The 27,857-nt window shown below is 41.5% G+C and overlaps 1 protein-coding gene across 1 annotated transcript; it reads right to left on the minus strand.

Annotated features, from left to right (window-relative positions):
• Window positions 1-3,429: 3,429 nt before the first annotated feature.
• SRD5A2 (steroid 5 alpha-reductase 2) lies at window positions 3,430-27,857 on the minus strand (the record flags this gene model as incomplete). The annotated part of the gene is made up of 5 exons (XM_083858297.1): window positions 3,430-4,203; window positions 4,748-4,898; window positions 5,841-5,942; window positions 7,735-7,898; window positions 27,574-27,857. The coding sequence occupies 5 exons, from the start codon at window positions 27,855-27,857 to the stop codon at window positions 4,137-4,139; spliced, it is 768 nt and encodes a 255-aa protein (XP_083714423.1). The 3' UTR covers window positions 3,430-4,136.

The following is a 27,857-nucleotide window of genomic DNA, read 5'->3' on the forward strand; positions in this document are numbered from 1 at the left end:
CAGTAACTTGTGATAGCATAGACCAGAACCAGATCCACCTATCTTCCTTTACATTTCCAGGTGCTGCTATTGGGCACTTCTTGATATCTGCCCCTGAACTTTGCTCCTCAGAGATCAAACTTGCTAGCTCTTTTTGAGGCAAATAATGGCATGTTCCTAAGCAGCTCAGTGGCCATCAATGGGTTTACTCACAGAGCATGGAACTACTCATGAGGAGCTGGCAGGCCCTGGCTCTGAACTGATACTGGACATTTGTGTCTCCTAGATCACATTACTCACACAGGGACAGCGGTGTTTGAGTTGGACAGGAGACATCACCAGTAATGCCTACTCTGAGAAATTAGACTGGTTCAGGAGGACCCAGAGGTGGCAGATGAGAGGACATGAGGCTTGCAGAGCTATGCTTGGATTTAAATGAGACCCTGTGGTGATTTGCATTAAAAAGGATTTTGTTAATTGGACAAGCAAATCAAATACAAGCAAACAAACTCTCTGCTGTCAGCAGATGATCATACGGTTCAATGGGTTAATAAGGGGGAAGGGAAAGGGAAAGACCCCAGAAGTGGAGAGTCACTGGGTGGAATTCATCAGTCAATCAGTGACACAGTCAACAGTACAAAACTGCAATTCTTGACCCTAAGCCATCAGAGCATTCTGCCTACCTAGGGAGAGTTCCTCAACAGTTGTGATACCAGGATACACCATGGTTTGATATTTCTGTAGACATATTTAGAGATTTTGTCCAAGCATAAGAGGCTCCATTCCAGGAGAGTAATGGGAGCAGGAGTGCAGCTCTTAGATGAGTGCTAGTCCTGAAGACAGTCACTCAGGGGGTAAAACTGGGGGGGGGGGGCTTTGCCTTTTGTGTAAATATATTACATAAAATATGTATTTTAAAACAACAGCTATGAGTGCCCTACATTGCTTGGAGCCGATTTCTGTTGTCTTGAGTGACCTCTTATCTGAAGCATGGACTAAAGCCAGGCGAAGGCTGAAGTGTGTGTGGCACACTGAGATGGGAATGAGGGCTGGCAAGTGCCATTGTTCTCCACTTTGCCTCCCAGTGAACAGCATTTAATTTTGGGTTTGGTTGTCAGAAGAGATTAGATATCTAAATTCTGGAGTTCATGAGCGGTCTGTCTGATCTCTTAGGTGCAGAAAGCATGTTCTGCACAGAAACTGTCAGATGCATGATTAAACCATTTGTGTGCTACCACAGCAGTAAAGTGCATGTTTGCAGGAAGTCAGTGTTTGAAAAAAATACTTGAATGGTACAAAAATAATTAAATTAAAAAGAGTCCTGGGAATAAAGGATTCATTTTCCCAGCAGACTGCCAGCAGGGATGAAGACTGGGTTATCAGCTCTGTGTAAGAGAGGTCCTTCTGTAAGAGCAGGAGCACTAAGAGCTGTTCTGAGGCTCTTTCCAGGCAAACAGCACTGAAACATAAATGTTCCTCGAAGATTAATGAAGATTACAATGTGAATGATGGAAAGAAACCAAACAGAAAAACAGTATTGCAAAAGAGGGAGAAAAGGAACAAGCTATTATTTAAAATGCTTACCAGCAGAGGACACATCTGTTGGGTTTTGGCAGAACAAAAGGACATTACAAAGAAAGTCAGAGAAGTGCTGCTTTGCAAAATATTCTACAGTCAGCTCTGAAATCATATGTGTACATAACTTCCAGAGTCTTGAGCAGAAGGTATGAAAACGTCTGCTGCATTTTTTCTCCCAGAGACAAGGGGAATATATTTTTCCTTATAAAAGTAAGGGATGATGGAAGAAATTTCTCAGGAGGTATGCTGCCCTGGTGCACTCCCACAGAGCACCTCCATATGGGGAGAGCCTGTGCCACCTCTCCATGACAATTAACTGCAATCATTGCTCATAGGGGGTTTAGAGCATATGCTCTATTGCTCCTGCTGTCCAAAAATGCCACAGGACTGGGCAGAAGGAAAATGTGCTCCTTTCCTGCCTGCAACCAACGTTTTTCCATGCAACATGTCCAAGGCCCAGGACAGAGAGGACGGAGTTACTTCTGCAAGGCATCCAGCACCAGGAGGCACCCTGTGCTCAGCACCCTGTGCTCAGGCTGTGGGGCCCTGCAGCCTGCAGGCAGGTATCTCCTACCTTGGACCAGCACCAGTTCTCCCACTCTGGCCCCCAGCTCCATGCACTGGTATCTGGGACAGACAGTGGCAATAACAATCTATCTGGTGCACATATTAAGCAAGACAAAATAAATGCAGGAAATAGTCCTGTTTGGATGTGAGGGGTAGGTGGGAGGAACAGAGAAGGCTGCACAAGTCCTGTTCTGGTCAAAAGGGTAAGACAGAGCATGGTCCCTGCTCTCCCCCGGAGAAGACAGCAGCTAGGAACACTGGCACTCATGGGCTAGTTCTTCCCTCATCACTTGTGAGGCTTTGGAGGGAAAAATTGCAAGGAGGAATCATCAAGGAGGATATGCTGAGGGGAGGAGCTCTGGAGAGCATGGCTGCTGCTCCCACTCAGCATCCACTCCCTGGAGAAGGGGTCATACTCTCCAGCCTGGTATCCTCACTGCCTCCAGCCTTGCTTTAAATAAGGTAACCAAAGGAAAACACATTTGTGGTGCTAATGCAGAAAGTGTCATCCCATGCAACAACATTTTTGCTTGCATTTTATTTTCTGCCTCCCTTACCTTTGCCTACATATGGCTCTCCTGTGGGCTGTAGAGAGACTGTACAGTGGGACCCAGCCTCAGCTGGCTGCTCTGCTCTAGGGTAATGAAGATGATTTAAAACATGAGCAAAGAAGGGAGAGCTTGTCCAGAAGGAAGAAGCTGTTGTGAACAGAACTTGGTAAGCAATGTCACAGAGACTTTTTTTCTGCAAATAGTAAATTATAGGCTAACACAGCTCTGTGTTTAACATAAATTTTATTGTGTTTTGGAGGAAATTGCATACAATCAATCAGGTTACTCCAACAGCAGGCCATATATTCCATGTGTGCAGTCTGGTCTTTTTCTTTTTAGCTACTCAGCATAATTCTTAGCAGGATTTTATGCTCTAAAAGTTAACTGAAACTGTCAGCATCCAAGGGGGCATCTCTTCCTATTCAGGTTAATGACATTTTTTTGAAAATTCCTAACTACCCTGAAATTTGGATGAGGCATTCTGTCTTTTTGTAAAAATTCAATATTATCTCTGCATCATTTCCTAATAAGAGTATCTGAAAATATTTTCCACAGACAAAATGTACTGCCAGTGTCAGAGAACATTTTCTTCAACACAGTTTTTTATTTGTTGTAATTTTTGTCACACATCACCATTTCAAATCTTTTTATGAACAACAACTGAGTGGGTTTGAGTGGAAAAATTTTTATTCTGAAAAAAAATCTGGATTTGCAAGAGAAAAGAAATGCTAATGCAGCTGCAATTGCTATAACAAAGTACACTTAAAAAACAAATCCTGATGGCTGAAGATTAATCATCTGACAGTGAGGAAAGTAATGCTTAAGGAAGGAACACAGACATTGTGCTTGTGAGTGCCAACTTCCATCTCCATGTACCTCGCCTCACCTCTGTGCCCTGGCACTGTGCTCCCAGCCTTGTGCCAGCACAGCTCCCTCTTGTTACATTGTGTTTCTGGGAGTTAAAATGACTTTTAGACGAAAAATAACAGGCTGAGTAATTTTGGGGGGCAAATGAGACCCATTCTCTGGTTTAAAGCGTGGCAACACATAGGGCAATGCCAGCAGAGCAAGGGCATGTGTGCTACAGAGTGGAGGCAGGAAGAAGCAGTTGCAAAAGTGCTGTAAATTGGAGTGGCTGCTGAAGACTTCCTCCAAAGTAATGGGCTTACTTTCTACTTTTCTCCAACAATATTTAGCCAATGTTTTTTCTCTGATGTCTATGCAGTTACATATTTATTTTTCTGAGAAGCAAGTATGTTTTTTGGGGAGTCCTTTTGCCCACAGCTATCTGCAATTTCCCCTCTAGTTAAAACAAGAATTTCCATTCCAAATTACCTTCTTGTCTGTTACAATCCTGGGTTATGATCTATACAATGAATTATAGTCAGAACTAGCATTAAAACTAGGAATTGAAAAAAAAAAATCCTATAAAAACAAAACAAAGAGTCCGTATTTCAATCATTAAAAAACAAAAGGAATCAAGGCTTTCCTTGATTTTGGATAGTCCGTAAATGTCTTGAGATAGTACCTGAAAGAAAATAAGCAAGACAGTGAACCTGCATACGTAGAGGGAACTGCACAGTTTCAATACAGATCAGCTGAGGAACCTTAAAACTGCTCCAAGCTGCCTTTCTTTGTTATCTCAGTGTGTTACTCTGCAAAAGAGCAGTTTGGAAACTACACCTGGTTATTTAATTAACTGATAATACTGTTAAGGTTCTAACAGGTCTACAGTAGAAATTTTAGGAGTTCAGAGCATATCTACTCCAAAGGAGTGCAGAGGTTGCAAGGAAAACTTCAGTAAGGCTCACAATTATGAAGCTGAGCAAAAAGAGGCTTTAGCAGGGTGGGAGCAGTGATGCAGCTCACTTTGGATGAAATGACTGTCAGGCCAGGCCCACTTGACAGGGGCTGCAGCTGCCTGCCTGCCTCACACAAATAGGCCAATATACCTCCTGTACATGGCATTAAATGTCATTTTTATCCCAGATCCTGGCTCTGGTCCTCCCTAGCATTTTGTAAACTGCATTCCAAGAGGAAGTAGCAGCATATGGCAAGGAGCAGTTTGATACCTGTGGTGGTGATAAGCACGTGGACCAATGCAGCAAAGAGTGAAAAAGGCAAAGGCGAAGGCTGGTAGGGACCAGGTTGCAATGGCAAAACCAAACCATTCCACAATTTCTCCAAAGTAATTTGCTCCAGAAACGTAGGTGAACAGTCCTCCTGCAGCAACAGACAAAATATTTAAATTTTAGAGTCATCTGCACATGGAAGGTTCTTTCACATAAAGTCAGCAGAATTGTACCCTTTCTTATTCAGCCCATAGCAGCAACCTAAACACATTTCCCTGAAGCCAGTGGAGCCATGCCAAAGGGGGATCTTGCTTGAAATTCTTGTATAAATACAAGAATCAAGGGGGGTTCTGACTCAGTGTTTCCAGCACTTTCACAAGCATTTATTTTCATTTGGAAAATAACTTAAGAAAGACCATTATTAGATTTAAACTATAATAATTAGCATTAGTCAATTCTTTTATGCCCTAAAACATTTTGCAACTTCACCATCTTTGTGAAATGCAAAATCTGGATCTCAGTTTTTTTGCAACATTTACAAGAGGCAGGTACATATTGGAGGTGATAAACTCTGGGAGAGACAAATCACCATCCATAACAAGCCAGCAAGAGTCAGTACCAAGCCTAAGAAATTCCTGGATCCCCATCCATATTGCTCTATAGAGCTAGACATTTCCTGGAAAGGCAATTCAGCACCTTGCATCCTTGGTGTTATTATTTCCCCCTAAAGTTTACAGTATGAATCCACCTTTTGCACAGTAAGAAGTCCACTACTACTCCTTTCTGGGCATGGAGAAGCCTATTTCCTTCTTTGTAGCTGCCTTTTGCAAAGTTAAAATCCTTTTCCTGTGTCCCACTTCAATCTTCTCAGAATCACCAGCCAATTTCCTAAAATCTCTCCTCCCAGTTCATGTTTTTCAGATACTCTTGCTGCTGCTGCAAGCCAGCTCACACCATTCCCTGCAGCTGAACCAAGTACCTGTGCAAGACCAGCTTCTCTGCCATTATTGTCACTTTCCTGTGAATTCAGCCAGAAAACATTATTTATTCTGCTGCCCTACTTCCTTCAAGGAAGTGGGGGATAAGAATATACCTTGAGGAATCTTATAAGTGACTTCCCCGGGTTTCCTCAGCTGGCGCAGCAGGAGGTCACTGTGAATGTTGATTCCCATTCCCAGCAGAAATAAGAGGAGGCCTAAGAAACCAACAAGAAATGTGTTAGAAAGACAGCTCTGTCTAGATATCCTTACTCAAGCTCATGTGTGAGGTTTGTCTTTGCAGCAGACAGATAGGGGTTATAATGTGAGGTGGGTGGATTATTTTTCAAGTCAAAAGATCCATTGCTACCAAGAAGACTACTGAACAGGGGAAGCACAGGTGACTGGTGACACCAGAGCACTTTCAGCTGAACTTCCCAGGTGGCCCAGGTGGCCCAGATTTTTTTTCAGAATAACAATTCAACTCATTTATTGAATACTCAAGAGGGGACACAAAGTAGCCCATGGACAGCACAGCTGATGACAGCCAGCCACAGCTGTGGACATTACTGCAGAGTAAGCACTGAGCTGTGGACAAGTACCAATAATACTCTCATTTTAGTGCTGAGGAAAGAGAAACACAGAGACACAAACTTATCCAGCGCATCACTGGAGCCATAAAAGGAACCTACATCTCAGCACCTCTCAGTCCACTGCCAGTGAGGCTGCCTGGACAGAGCTATGGGCATGGATGGAAAGCAGGTTGAAGGATGCTGACATTATCTGGCCAAAGTGATCCATTGATCAGATTCCATTTAACTGAAAAACCATAGGCATTTGATTGAGAAAGTCTGCAGGTGACATGCCCTATGTTTCATGCCACATTGGACACTGAGAAATCCACCTCTGACAATGACTGGAAAGCAAGAAAAGAAATAGTGTGTGCACTACAATGTATAGATAAAAGACTAAATGCTGATAAAACCCTCAACACTTGAAGTAGCAACAGAAAGTTGGTCTGTAGAGGAATAATATACTGTTTGTTTTTTCTTTAATATTTCAAGTACTGCTAATGCTGATTTTCTTTTTTCCTTTTTTTCCCCCACATTAAATATATGTTTTATCTATCATACAAATTAGGTGATTTGGTGTTTTCTGTGTTGGTATGGGAGGTCTTACTAAACAATGTCCAGAATTTTTAATATGGGATGCTGTCTGAAAAGACTGAACTTGCATCCATAGTCTGAAACAGGGTACCTTGGTTAGTTTGTGCTTGTTATATCCAAAACATTTCCTCAGACCTCCACATTTCTCAAAATCCTCATTTCTATGTTTACATTTAAAAAACACTCTCTGCACAGTACCAAATTGTAATGCCATCTAGCTGCTCTTGTTCAGTTATTCTCTGAAGGATTTTACAGGGTGAAATCCAGCCAGGCTATTAAGTCACAGAATATAAAGGAATTGCATTAACATACAACCAGACTGTGCGTGATCACTAATCTTCCCCTGTGCCTTTCACGAGAAAAAAAGAGCTCTTTGTCCCTAAAGCCTCATTCATGCTGGGGTTTTGCCCTCCTTTTCTGTCTCACTCAGAATAGCTGCATCAAGTGCAAGGCTCCCTGGCAGGGAAGAAAAAGCCACAGCTTGCACTCACACACAGCCACTGCTGGGGGCACACCCCAGGCACCTGGGGCCTGAGATTGCATCTCCATGGCCCATAGCAGCAGGAGGCTCTGGAGAGGTGTCGTAAAACAAGACTCATCATTTAAGACTAACACATAACATCATATACCTTCAAAGGTGTCTGCCCAGCAGAAAAAAAAAAAAAAAAAAAAAAAAAAGGAGGGGAGTTACTGCACATTTGCTTGTTTTATCTGGGCCAGCAGGCAGGTCTTATTTCCATCACAACAGATTCGGCTCACATGTTCACTGAAGATTAGGACATAATTCAAAATGCTTACAAATTGCTTGGAGATTAGATCTTGGGAATCCTGCAGCTGTAATTACCTGATGTAAATCTGATGTCGGTGCACCAATCGTTTGGGTATTCAGCGCAGTAAATCAGGTAGTACCCCTGGAGGAAGCCATTATAGATACAGAATAACATGCCAAAGAAAAGCAATTGCAGTGGGAAAGGTCTGCCTCTAGTGAAGAAAGGGTAAATAAATGTCCTAAGGTAGATAAGAAAAAAATGTCAGCACATTGCTCATGATAACATTGTATTTGCAATTTCTCTGCTGTAAGGAAAAAAACTTGAACAAAGCACAAAGTAGAGAATAGGACAATAAAGACAAAAAATTTGAAAATAACTGCAACAATATAAGATCAGCAATTAACAGGAACATGAAATCCTACAGATACACATCTTTTTCTGGTCCTTCAGGACTGCACACAAGATTGGAAGGTAGAAAACTCATTCAGATTCACTGATGCTTTGAGAATGTCTCTGTACCTTTCTCTACACCTGATGAAAATGAGGAATTCATGCCCACAAATAGCAATTTCATTTTAAAACTTGATTTAATGCTCCAGTGGGCCAAGCAAAGATTGGTTGCTGCGGAGGGACATGGGGACAATGATGTTCAGACATCACTGATGTTTGTGAGGGGCAGTACCCATTGCAATAATGATTCTGCAATGAGCAACTGATTGAGCGTCCTGGAGGAGTCTTGTTAAGGAGAAGACATTCCTGATCCCGCTACATGACCGTTCCCTGAGGGCTTTAACCCACGGTGGCAGATGGAGTTGAAGGCAGTGTTGAGACCCCTCTGGCTCTCTCACCCCCTGCAGTATAGAGCCTGAGATGTAATCCCCTTCCCCAGCCTCTCCCACTTCACTCAGAAAGAGACCCACATGCATCTCTAACACTCAACAGCTCTGTCCTGCTCTGTCCTGTCCCATGTCAGAGCACTGTTTTTGCCTGCTTGGGGAGCTGCTTTGCCTCCAGTCCCTGCCTCCCCTCCATGTTTCACGCTTTTGTTTAAAATAAGAAGAGCTACAGCCTAAGCTTAATATGCTAAACATCAAGATTTCCATGCAGCTACAGCACCTAGGGCTTTCTTAGACAACAGCTATGCTAACAGTAGCATTAACATCTCTGTGAGCAAATAATTGGTGCTTGTATAGTTTTAATTTATATATATATTTGCTTCAGGTGAGAGTATCCCCCTTGACCCTTTGGACAATGCATGTCATCCCTGTGAGAGTGAAACAAAGAAGTTATGTTCATTTTTAGTATGTATTTCTTACCTGGCCAATTAAGTTCCGTAAGTGGTAAAATCTACACTCTTAATTTCTTTCTTTTGCCTTCTTGGGCTTTGGATAGTGCTCATCATACCAGTATATAAGCACTGCTGTTAAGTAATTCACATCCCATGTTACCAGTGTCAGCTTAAGCAAGCTGAGGCATAAAATGTTATAATATTATAAATCTAGATTAAATCATCCTGTGTCTGGAGGTGAGTAAGCAGAGTACAAGCAGAAACATGTTAATGTATTCACTGCTTTCCAAAGCAAGGTAAGACGTATTTTCAGTAATTAAGGCAGCTGTGATGCAGAAGTGCTAAAAATTTTTAAAGAAAGAGAGAGCTAAGAGAAATGGAAAATATTCTTCAGATAGTGCTATCACATTTGTCATATTTATTAGAGTGGAAAGGAATGCTCTTTGGAGTAATGTTAACAATGATCACTGGTTTTGCCCTTTGGGAATATGATGCTGGAGTTATGAGTAGCCAAGGTCAGCTTTAGTATTCTGATCTGCTGTTGAAGTCATTTTGACAAATTTGACCTGAACAATTAGGAGAAAAAGTGTGAAACTTGCAAATGCAGGCTTGAAGACAGCAAATTGTATAGAAGAGGGAATGATGTAAACCACACAAAACTAGTTTAGGAGGTGAATTTATACGGCAGATTCAAGTAGGATTGGCACTGCTTTGTCCTTTGCCAAAACCAGTCAGGTTTAAGAGCCTATGAGTTTTTACAGCTGATGCAAACAGAAGTTTCTCAGGTCCCAGGAAAACTGATTGTTTCCATGCTGCTTCCTGGTGTTGCTGTTGCAGAATAGAGGTCATAGATCCTTGAAAGGTGACTTATCCTGCAGTAACAGGAGGCCACAGACCTCTGTACCTTGGGGTGCATGCAGGACAGAAGGAATCTGCATGCAAAGTAAAAGTACAATGGCAGGGGAGCCAGGAGGCACCAGCTTTGTTTAGTTGTTGAGGCAGTAAAATCCTGGCATCACTGTAATCCTGCCTCATAGCAGTTTGGACAATCCGAGTCAGGATTTCATCCAAGAATCTTTGTTGTGGAACAAATTCCCCAAGGAAATCTCTGTGGGTCTGTAAAACCAGAGGCCAGATTCAATTCTCTGTATCAGATTGTACTACATGGCTAGTTGAGGGTGCACAAACTATTCCTGATGAGATTTGAAAAAGCAACAGAGATAAAGCAGGGGCATTTAATAGGTTTAAATGTTCCATGGAAGAGTCTGGAGGTCTGCTGGAAGTATTTTGCAGTGTGAAAATCAAAGGGGGCCTGAAGACCACCATTTTAGAAAAACAGAACCAATCTGGCCTTTTTGTTTTAGTCCAATGACAAATTTGACCTTTTACTTTCATTGCAGTATTGATGACTAATTCATTACTCCTTTATTATCTTTACCAGCCAAAGGCACTGCATCTGACTAAGCCATTGCCAACAGCTTCTTTTTAAATGAATGTGTAATGAATTATTCATTTTCTCCCCCATCTATTTTCCAAAAGAACAGGTTTTGAAGAGAAAATCATTTGACATTGCATCAAATTTCATCTTAAAGGTATTAGTCCAGCTTCTTGAAAACTCCAGAGACTCTCATGTAAACCAAGGGAAAGTATAGGTTTGCTCTTCTTTCCACAGAAGGTGGAAATCTTTTCACAAATGTTACCATAATCCACCAAGAGTAGATTGTCAGTCCTCCAACAGCTTGTCAGTCAGAGATGTTTATGCTCCTGCTGTGTCTTCTCCTCTCCAGATGCAGTATTTCAGACAGCAACAGCTCATTTGTCACTTGAAAACTCAAGGTGTTTTACACCTGGGGCAGCCGGGTCAAGGGTGCCAAGGATGGAGGACACTTGGCTCCCTCCAGGCTGTGGGCCACCAGCCTCCTGCTGTGTCTGCCCACCTGTGCCTCTCCACCAGGCCTCCTTCTGGGTCTAACCAGGATGATGAAAGGACTAGGAAGCAGAAGGATTGCAAGGTGGGCAGGGTTGATGTGCCTTTCTCCTTGAAAGCAGGTGCTGGCCATAACCCAACTTTGTCCTGCTCATGCTGGGGCACAGTCTGAATTTCCTGGTCCATCCCCTGTGACCCTGGCCACCTTCCAGAAAAGAGTTATGGACTTCTTCTGGCCAGGAATGCTCTGAGTCCTTGCAGGGATTTTTTGTACTCCTTGTATGCCTGCCCTGAATCCCTGGTGAGGATGAGCCAATGTGCCAAAGACCCTGAGAACCACTGAGAACCACTTTTCCATGGCCAGGGCTTCACGTACTCTGGTTCCTCACTTGTCCCACCCAGACATACAGAAGGTCAGGAGGGCTGGTGGCTCAGGTCAGGGCATGCAGCCAGGCCCTCCCATGAGGGTGATGCCCTCGGGGCCCTCCCAGCTCATGGGTACACTGAGCTGACAATGAAAAACACTCCACAGACAGGTGGGTGTTGTGCAGTTGCTGCAGGAATCATGCAGTAGGTGAGACACCCTGCTCCATTGAGGGCCCATGTTGCAGTCTCTTTTCCGACTCCCTGAAAACTCTTTGCTGACGTGCTCTCTGCAGTTCTCACCACTCTACTGGTATCTTCTCAGACAAAGACCTCTCTAAGTAGAAGACAGTTCTCTGGACTCTGCTGCACCTCCTTCCTTATGGGATTGTTTTCATTTTCTCATTTGTACAAATACCTGTATCTCAGGTGATAAGAAAAGCCCTGTGATTTGTGTTACACCAACCACAAACCAGCCAGACGTGAAAGGACCTGGCCTGTTATCAAACCATGGGTTTACTTTTGATCTGTCTTGTGCACAGATTGACAAGATTGGTGTCCAAACCTGGAGAGATTACACAGACCAGTTCTATTTGCACCAACAACTGACACCAGAGGTTGTCACTAGAATCACATTACTGAGGACCTGCTGGCACCCTTGGCATACCTGACCACTTGGACAAAGCCTCAAGTTGTTCATAAACATGATGGACTTCTATTTGAGGTGGCTGTGATGCCTTACACAGAGCCTCTAATTGTTCTGGAGAGTTATGGATGTCAAATTAGATGTCCCAAAGACATCTGCTGCTGATTAGTCGGCACATACTTTCTGAGCCCCATTCTGTAGGTTATTTGTACGTTAAATGCACTCTGAGGTAATTTTAAACTTTTACTGGTTTTGTGTTGTGTTACACGAATTCTCATTGAATATTTATAGGAGAAAACTGTCAAGCCCACGCCAGGACACAATCTGGCACTTAATTTTCCTGTGGCAAATTAAAAATTTTCAGTTATCTCAGAGTGGGTTAAAACAAATGTGATGGGTAAATGTTCAGTTCCAAGCAGCAGGTTAATTTGCTATCAGTTTAAAGGGAAACTAAAACAAAACACTCCAAAATACTTTCAAAAGTGAAATTAAGCATTTTAGCCCTCCTTCATCATACCTACAGATGCCCCAGCATCACAATGCAGGTAGGAACTCCTCACCTGTCATATTCCTCTCCTCAAACATCCTACCCTGAGATGCTTTACCCTTCCCCACTTACTCTGCAACAGTCTGAGAACGTCATCAGCCAGGAATATTTAGATGAAAAGTAGGTTATTAACAGCTATTTGTACTGTGCAGGGTGGACCATGTCCCTTTTGTTAGGGTCTGCACAGTGAGACATGCTCTGTCATAGGCTGGGAACAAAGTCTGGGCTACACTCAGGGGACACACCAGCAATGCCAGCAGGCAGGAATCATGGACTGCCCACTAAGCCTCTGGCAATACCCACTGCAGGTGCAGGACAGACAGCAGACCTCATCTCCTGTATTGCAGCTGTATCTCACCTCCTGGTGTAAGGAAACTGTAAATTCAGGAGCTGAGTTCTTTTTCTGGAGCTGATATCCAGCCAGAGCTGCCCGAGGAGCCCACCAGTGCAAGGGGTGTGCAGTGACTATGAGTGCCACTGGGTGATCCCAGCTGCAGGGCACATTTCCTGACTGGGGCAGGAATGTTCCTCATTCCTGCATCACTGGGACAATGTGAAACCATCAGATAACTGTAATCACTTCCTGGACTGTGGCCCAGTTTGTAAGCTCATCTTAAATCACTGAACAGAGTCAGTGAGGGGAGCAAGAGAACTATCTTTTTATTTTCATCGTGAAGATTTATTTCTCTAGTGATGACAGAAACAAAGTTGGAATGAGCTCTCTTTTCTAAGACAGCAATACTTTTCTACATGCAAAATTCCTTCCTTCCATGTTCCTCCAAAGGTCTTTGAACAAATTTTGATGGCTGTAATTTAAGAAATAAGAAAGATAGATATATGATTGAAAGATCTTATTATTCAGCTGTATAATGCAATACTAAACCTGCCATATCAGGTTAATTTCTGAGGATTCTATCTAAAAAAATTGGCTCAATCTACTATCCTTGGGATGTTTGTGGTTCATTTCCAAGATTCATCCAGCCTGAAGCCTGTTTGTAGGCACAGTCTTTCCTTGTGGTCTCCAAGTATCAGGTCCAGGGCTGGATGAAGACTTCTGGCAGGAGCACACTCATCTTTCTTGGGCAAGAGATAGAGGCACACATCTGATCAAGGGATGGGAGAAGGAAACCTGAGAAAAAACCTGAGGAAACCCTGAGATACATGGCACCATAATTGGGTTTCAAAAAGTTCTTGAGAAGAAAGGCAATGGGAAAGAGAAAGCCTGGGCAGCACTGATTTAATGCAAAGACATCAGAAACACAGTAGGATTCAGTGGCAAAATGAGAAGAGACTTTTAAGAGACTGCCATACTGAACCGTGGGGGCTGCTGAACTTGTACTGAAGATTAATAAGAATAAACTTCTTTGAGATAAAAAATAACGCAATAATTAATAATAATTATTAAAAATAATTCATTTGAGAGAGCTGAATAGCTGTGACCAATAGTTGTCCTGATACTGAAAGGAAGTTAGTTTGAATGCAATGAAATTTCTGTTAAATGTAATATAGAAAAAACACAGAAGTTAAAAGCTAGGTAGGACTGGGAGAAGGGGGATAATCAGAAATTACAGACAAAGGCGGGTTCTTTAATAAAGAGAAGACAAAGATTTGGATTTAATATTAATTTTTATATTTGAGGGGATAAATTATATTCCATTGAAGAGAGGCAGAAGGTAGCAGCTGCTGAGGACAATTGGACACCATTTACTGCATTTTGTTTTGAATGATCTGACCCTGGCCTTGGCCAAGACAGAGTGCTGTGAAAGGACCTCTGCTCTAATCCAGCGTGACACCTTCAGGGTTTCTTAATGTCTCATGACTCATCTAACATTTTATACAAACTGAACATCTCAAAGATGATGAACTCTCTAGAATAGATTAGCAGTTGCTTAACAGCAGCATTTATGAGTAAAGCTCCAGAGTGGTACTTGCTGTGCCAGGAAGGCTGACACCTTGGGTGACAGCATTTGCAGAACAGTCAAAGGAATCAGCAACTGCACTTGACTTGTGGCCACAGAGCTAAAAACAGACTTCAAGTTGAAACCTTGGTGGCAGGTCAGAAAAGCTCATTTTCTTGCAACTGCCTTTGAATAAAGGGGGATTATAGAAAAAAATATTTTCAAAAGCATGTGTATCTGATGGGAAAGGCTAAAAATGGTGCTTCTGCATCATTGTCAATGGTTGAAGAAAAAAAAAATGTGATGCATTTAACCTTGCATAAACTTAAGGAATCTGAGCTATGTAACACACAGTTCCAACATTATAAACACCTGAACTAGTCATTGTGACCATCTAGAACTAGTCAGTAATGCCTCATCGATTGATATAAATTGTAAGCAATGCTGTGCATTAAGCAAAGTAAGAAGGATAAATATAGTCTATGGATAAAGCTTAGTGCTCTTCATATTGCATATAGATACTGTTAGGTGTGCTATATTTAATAAGATATAAGTAGTTGGAAAACAAATTAGGAAAAAGGAAAAGAATAAGACCTTAAAAAGGGTATTTGGTTTTAATTAGTAGAGAAGAATTGTGTAGGCTTGACTCCAAGGAAAAAATTTTTGCTCTTCTAAATTCACTGCAACAGCAGCCAGGTTTCAAAAGTGTTTTGCAATTTTGTTTATAAATTACTTCATTACTCCTCTTGGTTTTCTTCCATTAATTCTGAAAATGTCACTAGAAAATCTGGTATCTCCCAGAGACTACCAGCATCTAGACAGAACCAACAAAGGAGAATTCTTCTGGTAAAAAGGCATTCAGTAATGAAAAGCATCATACTGGATTTGCAGATACAGGGTCAAAACACTGTACTTCAATTATTATGCATTTTTTAAAGGGACACCAAGAATTGCTGGGTTTGGTGCAATATCAAGCTGCCTCAGCAAGTCATAATCCATCAGCAAATTACACTCAGTATACATTTATACCAGCATTTTTGTTTCTTAAATGTTTCTATTTTGGTCTAAACTCCAAACAGGTTCGAAATATTCTTAATTTAAAATATTATTTTATTTTCATTTGCTATTACCCAGCCACTTTTTTTTTTTTTTTTTTTTTTTTTCATTTTTCATTTTTGTTTGTTTTGTGGAAAGGAGATGAGAATGAGAGTTGAACTAAACAAAGGGAAGAATTGATTGACTGCCCTTAACCAAAGGCAACTGAAACAAGAGCCAGATGAACCAGATATTAATACTTTTCTCACCATCCCTTGTCAAATTGGGCATTCATTGGAAGATGGGGATTTTTTTTTTAAAGTACTTTTTCATAGCCAAAGAAGGCAAAGTGGAGCTAAGAGAGCAAAGGGAATATGCCCCCTGTACAGATCCCTGCTGACATAAGTCCCATCCCCTGCAAACTCGCAGTTTGTCCTCAGACATTACACAGCCAAGTCAGTGGAGTGCAAATGTGCAGCCTGATGGACTCCTTGTGTAAGCAGTAATAATTGTAACAGCCTCTTTGACTCAGAGTCCTGCATATCTGCTACAGCAGGAGACAGGACTCATTTCAATATGTAACTTAGGTAACCCTATTTTCATGAAATAGGTTTGTTGAGTGAAGGAATTGACATAAATTGGATATATTATAAGACAGGGATGGTAGGAGCAGACAATGTCCTGTGTCTTGACCTTAGATTTTTTACACTGCCTTCCATGTCAAACTTACAAGTAATTTGGAGTTTCCTAGTTTAGAGGATGTTAAGTAGCTGCAAAACTGATTGAAAAATTATATCAAGGAATAGTTAACAATTGTTTACTATCAAACTAGAAAGATCTTTTGAGGGAGGTTCCGCAAAAGACTTTTCTGGTACTACTCAGAAGCTTTTTCATTAATATTTTGCCTCTGGGGGAAAAAATATTTGCCATGTTTGTGGCTGACACAGCTTTGAGAGATACTGAACACACCAAGAATAGAGGCCAGAGTTTAGAATAGTCTTGAAATACTTATTTGATAGTTTTAAAATAGTTGATTTAATTCAATAAAGACAGTGGCAACATACTACACTTAACTAAGACCAAATGTAGAAGACGAGCTGAAAAATGGTCTGGATAGGAGAGGGCATGCTGGTAGGTGCCAAACTGAGCATGAGCCACTGATGTCAGGCTGTTGTGAAAATGGCAAATGTTAAAATGTGTTGTGGGAATGGGCATGTTGTCGGAGCCACCTGAGATAATCTTTCCCCTTTGCATGACAGTAGTAGGAACTTAAATGATACTCTGTCCAGCTCTCTATAAAAGACAAAGTGGAAGCAGCCCAAAGAAAAACAACTGTTATCTAGGAAATGTAACATGAAGAAAGACTGAAGGACTCAGGGGTTCTTTAAAATAACTAAGAGAAAACCAGTGAAAGACATCATAACAATCTGCAACGGTATAAAAAACTCCTGCAAAGAAGAAAGGAGTCAAGCATTCTTCTTTTCTACTGGGAACACAATAAGAAGCAACAGGCCTGAACAGGTGTATAGAAAATGCAGCTTAGATATTAGGGAAAGGCAGTGAAGCATTGGAACATACTAGGAATCTCAAAAAGCAGCAATTGTTAAGGACAGACCAGACAAATGCCCATCAAGAATGAGAAGAAAATTTGAGGACTGTATGTGGCCAGGAACTGCCTGGGAATGGGAACATAGTGCTATTTTGGTCAGAGAGAGGCTCTGATGAACTCAGCACCAGGCCAGCTATCACAGTTGAAACTCTAATTAAACTTGGACCAGATTTGTACTTTCATGGGGATTAGAGGACAGGACTACTTGTATGGGGATTAAAGTTCAACTTGACTAGATGGATTGTGGTGATGACAAATGTGCAGATCTCACAGTGCTTCATGATTACCTCTACTACTTGATACCATCTAAAGGGCAACGGTACTTAGAGGTTATGAGAATATTCATTGTTTTATCTAAGGAATAGTGTGTCAAAGCCTTAGCCAGCCAAAGGTATCTCCCTCTTTTCTTCTTCAGAAATAATCACTTGATATTTATGAAAACAGATCACTTTGTTCCTATTGCTAAACTGTGGGAGTCTGCCAAAAGTGTGAAATACATGCCAGAGTAACTTAATCAGACACTATGCTGTGCACTTCAAAAAGTTCCCTGCTCTGCTGGAGCAGAGAGTTCTAAGAGTTCACAGAGGTTGAGATCGTGAGCAGAACAGAAGGATGCCTCTACATGAAAACTGGCACAAAATCTAAGGATGCATGGATCTGTGCTCTTATGACTGCACTTACCAGATAAAGTGTCATTGTTTTCCATAAATTGTCCCTGTGAGCCTGAGAAATGACCAAAGGAAGACAGACAAATGGTAATCTATCTTTATTCGACATTAAATCTTGGTCAGATTATATCCAGCCAACATACTGAACCTCTATGATCTCATGGCACTTATGGCAGCACACACACACACAAGGAACAAAATTTGAAGTGACCAGGTCAGATCCTGAGTTTGTGTTACATTAAAATAATCAGAGGACTTAGAAGCCCTTTTTTTTTTTTTTTTTTTTTTTCCTAAGGAAAAAGTGCCATGGGCTGATTCTGAGTCACAATTGTCTTTGTTTCCTTGCAAAATATGTCAAAAGATTTCCCTAACACTGCAAGCTGCTGAGTGAATCACACAGCAGTGTCAGTGCTGTCTCTTGATACCTGGATATTGCCCTCTCACATCATGAGCTTTTTCTTCCCATTTCTTCTCACTCCTACCCTACTACTGACCTAGCTGTTTTTAACAACTCTCCTACTTGTCTCTTCCTGCCCTCTTTCACCTAGCCTTTCTGTCTCTTCTCACCTTGTAGCCCTGACTGTAAACCTCACAGTGGTTGTTATTTCTCTGCATTCAAGACAGGTTGTATTTTTCCTAATCCATGTTGCCAGAACTCCAGCTAGGAGACCACTTCTTTCCTGTTGATTATCCTAGCAGCCAGAAAAGTCTTGCTCTGTCTCTACAGTGCCAACCTAGAGCATACTTGGCTCGATTGCAGGCTCACGTGCTGTGGTCCTGCTTGTAGCCTCAGATGAACCAGAGGAACAGACTCTAAAAATGTTAGCTGACGACCTTTATGTTTGAACAGATACAAACGCATCTCTCAGACAACTCCGCCAAGTTTAAATTGCTTTCCCTAGGAAGAGCCAGAGACGTGTCTCACTTTAGCAACCTTAATCTGGGCCAAGTTTTAAAATGTGAATGCTTTAATAGTTCTTAAAAAAAAAAAAAAAGGTTCTAAAGAGAAGCAAACAGGCAAAAAAACCCTCAACAGCGTAATGTAAGTACTTTTCTTCCTCTCTGTCATTTCTCAGTATTTCTTCTTCTCCTGTTCTAAGGAGCAGCAGAAGTGAAATAGAGGTCCATGCCTTGTCCTACCCCAAATGTGTGACAGGAGTCACTGGAAAGTGGCTTAGGAATACACTGTCTTTGAGGTGTTTGCATGTGCATCTCTAGCAGGAGACCATGCTAACGTGGCTGCACTTCTTTGGGTAGCCCAGCTAACTTATCCAGAGCTCTCTGTAGCCTTCCTGCCCACATGATGGCATGACTACCTGGAGCAAGGAGACTTGGCTTTGTGGGAAATTCACCCAGCCCATCTTTACCAATACATCAAAGAGCTGCAGGTCATCACTCTGCCTCAGGATCTGCTTTAGCAAAGTCTTCCCTGGAAACTGATCTGTTCCACAGCATCTCCCCGAGGCAAACCCTCTTTCTCTAGCAGACAACCTTGATAAGGTGACATTTTCCAGAGCCATTTCTGGGAGGCAGTCTCCCAGCATGGCAGATGTTGGATTAAGTTGGTGAACTCTAGCACTGTTGTAAGCAAAACATGGAATCTTATACCTGGCTTCAAAAATTCACAGCTAGGTATAAATAGCTGATTCTTAAAATAAATTTGGACCTGTAGAAAAATGTAGTGGTTTTTTTCTTCTTATGAGCTGCTTTTTCCCATTTCCCTACATGGAATATTTTGACTCAGTTTTGTCGGTTTTGTTTTGTTGGGTTTATAACAAAAAAAAAATCCCATTGCTATTGTTGTAACAATGAGCTGTTGCAAAAATTATTAGAATGTCAGCTGAGTGGTCAGCAAAGAGTAATGCAGCTCTTACATTTAAATGGGTGTAGCTGCACATGTATTTACTTATTTGACCAAATTCAGTAAGGATCACCCTACTGATCAATTCACCTGCCACATTTAAATCAATTTCTGGACAGAGGAGGACACTTCAATGTGTATAACTGAAGAATTGTCTCTTAATTTAAGTTTGAAAGTATTTCTTTATCATAACCATTCTTGACCAAAACTAATTTTGAAGGAGATACCAAGAATATAGTTTACACCAAGGGAAATATGCAATGTCTGGGATAGACATTGATTTATAATCATACTACTAGGAGGTTATTTCACAATTTTATTTTATTTTTTTTTAACAGAGCTCCATAAAACTGGAAAATTACCTAATTATAGAAGTTTTTGAGTACACCAAGGGGCTATTAAAGTGTGTCCTTTTGTCAAACAATATTTATTGGCTTAGTAAAAAAGTCCTACCTCCTCCATAATGGCAGCCCCTACTATGATAAGAAATCAAAAAAAGTCATATTTGTGGATCTTGATGGAGTAAGATCTGTAACAAATTTTCCACTGGGCATATGGAATGGACCTTAACACTTTTCCCTTGGTTTTTATTTCCTACTTAAAAGAGTAGCCCAAATAAGGGAATACTACAGACCTATCATGATTATAACAAATAATTTTCTTCTTTGGTAAAAACATTACTATTTTCAAGTAAAAACATTTACAGAAACTCCTATATATAGTTTATTTTTTTTTCTGCCTCTGTCTTAGTGTAACCCTTTATAACTCTGCTTTTCTGATATCAACACTGGGAATGTGGTAATGCAAATCCAGATGCTTACACCCCTGGCAGTCTTAACAAAGCCCAGTGGAGTTTGGAGCTCAGAATGTTATAATCCTATAAGGATCTAAGCTCACAGGATAGCAAGTGCTTTAACTTTCTTAGTGGGATCAAACATCACACAGGTGAGATCAGAGGAACCTTCTTGTGCCTGGGTGATGTCCTGGTGGCTGGGACTCAGGTGTCTGCCCTGGAATTGCAGAGCAGCTGGACTGACACCCACCAAGTGTGGTGTTAATTAGGTGAGTGCTGTTAATTTTGTAATTAACAGCAACAGTGAGGTCTCAGGGCAGGCATGAATACTCTTTTAGTGCATTTAAAGCTGCCTGGTAATAACAAAACAGCACAAGTGTATTGGCATCAGATACAAAGATACTCCTAAGAGGCACGTTGTCTTGAAAAGAAGTGATAAAAGGTTTGAGTTATCTCTGCAGAAAAACTTCAAGACCAAGAGACAAAAAGAAAAATCACATGGGTGCAATTTAGGCTGGGAAAAACGATAGGTTTCTGTAATGTTAGCCCACTTTCCCTTGGGAAAGGAGGGTATACATGGGATTATTTTGTGCTAATTACTAGGAAGGAAATCAGATAGTATTCTATTTTGAGAGCAGAATTAGGAAGGTATTTCACAAGGCTAAAGAAGACTGCAAGGAAGCAAACTCCACACCAGCACTGGGTACGTGAGCATTTTACAATTCTGAGGCAAAGCATTTGAAGAGACGCTTTTGTTGGCTATTAATACATTAATTTGAGGAACCTAGATAAAAATGAATCGAGTATTTGCACGGAAGAGAAGAAATTACGTATTAGCTGGGATGATGAATTATGATTCACTGGGATGACTGGGGAGCAAGGAATACATAGAAGAAGCAGAGCAAATGGCCAGCCTCTGTTATGGATATTGCTGACAGATCTAGAATTACTGCCAAGGCCAAACAGCAGGAGAGAGGATGCAAATGTGCTACTGTGTAGCTGGTGAAGGCCAAAAGGAATCTGGTCAGGGTCTATTCCAAAGCATCAAGGTGAAGGAAAAGAGAACAGGATTTGTTACTTGTGAAATACCTGCAGATTTTGTATTGGGAGATTAGTTATAGAGGTTTCAAGAGGTCAACAATAAAAATGTCTTTAGTTATTGACACTTAATAATGGTAACTTTCTAAGACCAAATAATAAAATAACTATTTCTGTGGGAGGAAAAAATTATCTCTGGGTTGGATCTGTTGGACCTGGTGGTTATTATCTGGTTTGGTTATATTCACTACTAGTAAGGAGAGTACCACTTAAATATATAAATATCCTTCAAACTTAATCTAATTTCTGTTTATCCACTTCATGTTTCAGAAAACATAATTAAAACTCTGTATGAACTAATACAGAATACCTCTAAAAATTATGAGCAAATTAATTTATAAATGACTTACTCATTTGGAGTAAGTCATTTCAGCATTTCTCTGGAGGCTTGAGGTGCTTTTCTTACTGATCAAAAGTAAGTGTTCCTACTTGAAAACAGGGCCAGTCCAGGTGTGTCCAGGTAAACACAGCACCTGCCTGACCAACCAGGCAGCACAGGCAGGTACTCTGCATTCTGCAGAGCCAGGGGAGAGCAAGAGAATTTTTCTTTCTCCCCCCAGCTTAGTTCCAGAGACAGGGCAACTGGCCAAAGGAAGTGTTAAAAACTTATGTGAGGATGCAGTTTTCAAATGCTCCTCATTTCTCATTCTCTTGCCACAATATTCTGTGTTCCCTGATCTTTTTAGAAATATGTTAATTTGTAGAAAACCAGCTACAGGTGCACCAAATGGGCCACCTCCAGTCAGAGGAGTCTGGGGATCCAGCTGCATCTCAAAGAGCAGCCTTACTTAGAATCTTTCAGATTCACCTCAGTGCACTTCAGAAATGAAAACAGCAGCTTGGTTTGTTAACATGTTAACTGAGTAAAATAGAAAACAAAGGTTTTACTTGCTTGGAAACAAAGTTGCAAGAGAAGAAAATAAATAAGTAAATATGTAATTCTAGGCGGTTACTGAAACTGAAATGTCTCTTTAAATTACTTGTGCCCCAGCTATTAAGGGCAGCACAGAAGGGGCAAATACAGAACCCTGTCTTTACACTTTACACCACTCATCATTTTCAGCTCATGACCAGCTTTCCACAGAGATTGCACATACAGATGGAAGACTTGGCAGTCATTTCTTCTCTCTCTTTCTTCTTCCTTTTCTCTGCCTTCCCACCCCATCACTTTTGGAGGCCCCTACCATCACAGAACCTACCTAGTGAAAGTGAAGACCCTATGAGCTTACTGAAAACAGACGTGAAAACTCAAATTTCGAATTTTTTTTTCAGATTCCAAACAATTCCGATTATAAGAACGTTGTCTTTAGCACTGGAGAGCATTTGAATTTGATTAAATTCACGCCGTGCTGTGCTAATAAAGAGCTGGCTAACTAAGGAGAGCAGCCAAAGAGTCCAGGGCTGGGATTCCTCCCTTCCTTCTCCTCTCAGAAGCAGCAGCAGCAGCAGCAGCAGCAGCAGCAGCAGCAGCAGCAGCAGTAGCAGCAGCCTGCCTCCATCCCTCCCCGAAAGGCACAAAGAGAGAGGCTGCTGCCTAGCGGCGGCAGAGAAAGGCAGAAATCCTCCTGCTCTCACGGCTCACCAGGGGCCACTGGGGAAGGCAGGATGGAGGGGAGGTCTCCTGGCTCCATCCAGCTCCCCCTTGAACCCCTGGAGCAGAAAGTCTCTGCTCCAGGCAGCACTAGAATAGGACCAGCTCTTTGGCCAGCAGTGGGCACCCCGGTGAGCATCTCCCCTCTCTGTCAGCACCTGCCAGAACTGGCTCACAGGACTCCTTTGGGCAAGCACAGAGGTCTCCTAAAGTCCTGGTCAATGAGGCACCATCAGCATTGACTCACTTTCCTTTAGTGATGGTCCTTTCAACCCTCCAGCATATTCCTCAAGAACCTGACAATAAATACAAAATTACCACTGATTAAGCTGGCTCATGGCACAAATTCTAGACAACCAGTGAATACTAAGGTGGGCAGGACAGCATTTCTAAGCAGTGTGCCCATATTAAAAAAAACCCCTTATTTTAAAAGGAAAGAAATGCAGAGATATAAACAAAACCCACTCCTAAGGAGCGATAGATTGTAACCTTGGTTACAATCCGGGTTACACCAGCTCCAGAGTGTTCTAAGTAGCCTGGAAACACAGGGTATCCCTCTCTGACTCCAAACAGAAAAGTGCTCTCCCAATGTGTAAACATCCAAGTAGGATGGGGGAACAGGAAAGTAATGTTCTCTCTAGACATGCTACTACAACTCTGGTACTGTATTAGACATCACACACTGATGTCTTCATTTGGAAATGGATATAGGAAAAAAAAGGAGAGGGAAAAAAAGCCAAAGAAATTATCTGAGGACTGAGAGGGGAAAAAAATGTCTTGCATTGAGGGCCGTCTGCTTTGGTTCAGTGATGTTATAAATCTAGTTTAGGATACCTCAGTTTAAATAAAAAAAATATTGTAGCTATTTGACACCTCATCCAAAAGCAGAACAAGTTAATTATGCTGGCTTAAACCTGTTCCTAAATTTATGAAAAAGTAATTTTATCCTGACCAGCTTCATGTTGGATGAAGTATCATGTGTCTGCACTACTCTAACTCTGTGTCAGATCAGGTAATGTCTGTTCCCCTGTATCTGGCATCAATCCACCACAAACCCATAAATTCAGCCCTAAGTACCACATCATGTGCAGTAATTAATGCACCAGAAATATGATCGTGTGCTCCGATATTATCTGGATCAAACTGATTCTGACAGAGGACTTTACAGCCCTCTAACAAGTATATTAAAACATGATCCAGTACCGTGTAAGTGATACCATGGCAAGAAAATAGTGAAGGACACTACGGAGTGCTTTAAATTAGCACAGGGTGGATGGAAGGAGCAAGGTCCACAGGGAGGAAATCAAATTTAAGCAAGGCAAATTTAAGCAAGACATTTTAAACATATTTAAGTAAGGGTAAAAGAATTCAGAAGATAACACTACCAAAGAAAACACTGGATTTCTCCATTTAAAAAGGATGGATTTTTCATTTTCAGGGGTCTTCAGATCAAGACATGAAGTTACTCTGAAATATGTGCTTTGGTCTAAAAGAAGCTATTGGGGCAACACAGCTGGCTAGACCATAAAGGAAGGTAGAATAGCTAAGCAAAGCAGTCCTTTCAAAGTCTGTGTTTCTCCATTATGGACCATAATGTCCTTCTGAGCATACCTCTAACAAAAACTTCCCTCCCTCATGTATGTTTGCTATAGTAGATGAGACAAAATTAGGAGTTATAAAAGCTTCTCTGTGGAGAGAAAGAAGTCACTAAATTATGCAACAATATACAAAGAAACTGCTTCATACAAACATAGAGGAATGCTTAAATACAGACACCAGATGATCAGTAGTAAAAGTAGGAGTGTGTTAACAAAATACATTTATAATTTAGAGTGAAACACTTTTATTCATTTCAAAATTTTGAAGTCAGAAAATGCAGTAGGCTACATCCATTAGATAAATGCATTTTTATTATTGATTGATTGAACGCTTTACTCATTATCCTTGCAGTCAAGTTTAATCACAGAAGTATTTAAAACTGTTGTTAGATTATTCCAAGTAAAGATAATCAAATGAAAAATACCCAACAAACCAAACTAGAAGAAAACCCCAAAAAAATCAAACTAGATCCTGACTGTTATGTCAGACTACTGAATCTCTTTTCAAACCCTGTATGGCAATGGAACATTCTAATCCAGGGTCACCAGTACCCCTTGGTAATATTATTTATTCAACATCATTTTATAGGCAAACAGGCATAATATGCAAGTCCACATAATACATAAGTGCACTTCTTTCTACCCCTTTTTCAGCTCTGCAATAAGGCAGCTTGCCCATCAGCATTGTCACTAGGATGTGGTGGCACTCAGCATGGAACAGGGAAGCTTAATATCCCATAAAATACTGCCTGGAAAATCCAGGAGCTGCAGGTAGGCTTAGACTGGAGCTGATTCTGGATTACAAAACCTGTGAATGCCCAGTGGTCAGGGATGTCTCCTCCATTGTTGTCATCTTCCTCCAAGGACTGAGTAAATCCCATTCTCTTAGTTAAAGGCTTAATCCAGATTACAGGTATTGTGTCATTTACTGATTGCTAAGAATTTGACCCAATCTTCAGAGGGTCCAATTAACTAAAAAGTCTAAGTAGCTAAAAAGTCTAGAAAATAAGAAAGCTGCAGAAATTCTGTTTAACTGTGAGATGTGCTAATGGCTAAAAATTTCTCTGTAACAATAAATTACCCTATCTGCTAGAAATTGTAGAAAACAATTAGCTGTGCTAATTGTTAAAACTTTAATGTCATCAATAAGGCTCTAATAATAAACTCAGCCATGTGGCCATAGGTCATTCTACTAAGGATCCCCCAAAGGACAAGTCTGTCCTATAGTATTGTCAGGCAAAACCCAGGAAAACTTCTGGTTTGTGATTCTGCTGCTCTTTTACATAAGAGCAGAGTATTAATATTTAATACAACATTTCAAATATTAATTGACTCAGCAGAATGTCAGATGGGCTTGTGTGAGAAGGGGCTGCAGCCTGTGAGAATAATATTGGAGTAACGTGCTGTATTAGAAAGAAAAGTTTTATACAGACTTGGTTGAAGTGAGGGCTTTTACAAGAGAAGTATATCCCAGCGACAGATGAGAAGATCCCTGAACTGTCTGGGAAAGAAAATAGATGAAAACACAGTTTTTTTGCCTAAGCCCAGCAGTAAATTTGGAAAAGAAGCCACAGAGTCAATAGATGTATGCATTATGGTAGGGTAACATTTCTTTTAGTTGTCCAGCGGTGTTCATTGATAGTTGTGTTTCTCAAACAATCAGAAATTCTTGATAATAACAGAATGCATTAAACTAAATTCTGCATAATTACATATAATCAATACATCTAGCTTTCTGGAAGCCAAATATATTATTGGTGTGTCCTCCAGCTGTGTCCTGCAGCAAAGACAATGGCAGTGATAACAAATACATATCTAAAATAGTGTTTCAGCACCAGAAACCATTCTCTGTTTTAAATTTCTCCACAACAGCCTCGAGTTTCTATTCCTAAACTATCTGTAGAGACCCTGCAACTGGATTTTCAATATATTGATTTTGGTTGAGTAGCAAATAACAATTTCTGATCAAATATCACAAGAATGTTTTCTATTTCTATGAGACAAACTAAAAAACAGATATAGGGATGGTGGTGAAAAACGGCAAATCAAGTCAAGGTTTTGCCTCAGAAGTTTTGTTATGGCATAACATTTTCACGTGCACTTACCACTTGTGAATAAAACCTTTTTTTTTTCCATAATCAGATAACCAAAATTCAACTTTCTCATGCAAGAACTCCACAGAAAATAAAAGTGGAGCAGAAAATGGATTCTGGTGACATTCTCCAGAACCAAGTCCCAGTGAGTGGCAGAACTGGGTGACAACTGTAGAGCTATGTCTCTTCAAAGTTACCACCAACACTGGATGAAAATTCTGCTATTTCTTTGAGCTCCTGATTAGTAAATACAGAATTAATCAGAGTTACAGCACTCGTTAACTCTGACAAGACCAGGTATCTAAAAAAAGAAAAAAATACGCAAAAGAAAAGATATGAAAAGAGAAAAAAAAAAACAAACAAACAAAAAAAAAAAAAAAAAAAAAAACCAAACAAAAAAAACCACCAACATAAATCGGTAGTTCGGTAGTGGGGTGAGAAGGACAAACTGAGCTCAAAGAACCCACCGCCCGTGCAGTCCCGCTTTGCTGCGGGCAGAGCTCCCGGCTCCCCGTGGCTTTGCTCCCGGACAAGTGCTTCCTATGTACATTTACATAATACTGGGATGAATTCCATCCAAACCTTTGCTTCGGCTTATCGAAACTTTTTTTTTTTTTTTTTTTTTTTTTTTTTTTTTTTTTTCCTTCCCCCTAAGAGAACCATCCAAAGCATCCATCCTCTCCCCTGATTCCAACACCCGAGCACCACCCGCTCCATCCCCCAGCGGCGGGGCCGGGGCAGAGATGCTCTACTGGCGGGTCCCTCCGCTCCCAGCGGAGTCCGTGTGTCCATCCGGAGCCGGGAGGGAGCGATGCCCATCCCGGAGCTGCCCCGGCTCCCCTGGCTGTGTTTCCCGAGGCGGGGCTGCGGGATCCGTGCCCGGCGGCGGTACCTGTACCTGTAGAAGTAGTGCCAGCCGAAGAGGCAGCAGAGCAGGCGGCAGCCCAGCGGCTCCAGGCGGGGCGGGCTGCGCAGCGCCAGCAGCATCGCGGGCACCAGGAAGGAGGGCAGCTCCTGCAGGAACCAGGCGCAGCGGGCGGGCAGGCGGCCCCGGGGCCGGCACAGCCGCTCCTCGTGCTTCCCGTAGCGGGACGGCACCCGCAGGTACAGCGAGAGCTGCAGCAGCGCCAGCGCGCCCAGCAGCGAGCTCAGCGCCAGCACCAGCCCGGAGTGGCATTGCAT

The sequence above is a fragment of the Zosterops lateralis genome (genome assembly GCF_965231275.1).
Source record: "Zosterops lateralis genome assembly, chromosome: 3".
Lineage (NCBI taxonomy): Eukaryota > Metazoa > Chordata > Aves > Passeriformes > Zosteropidae > Zosterops > Zosterops lateralis.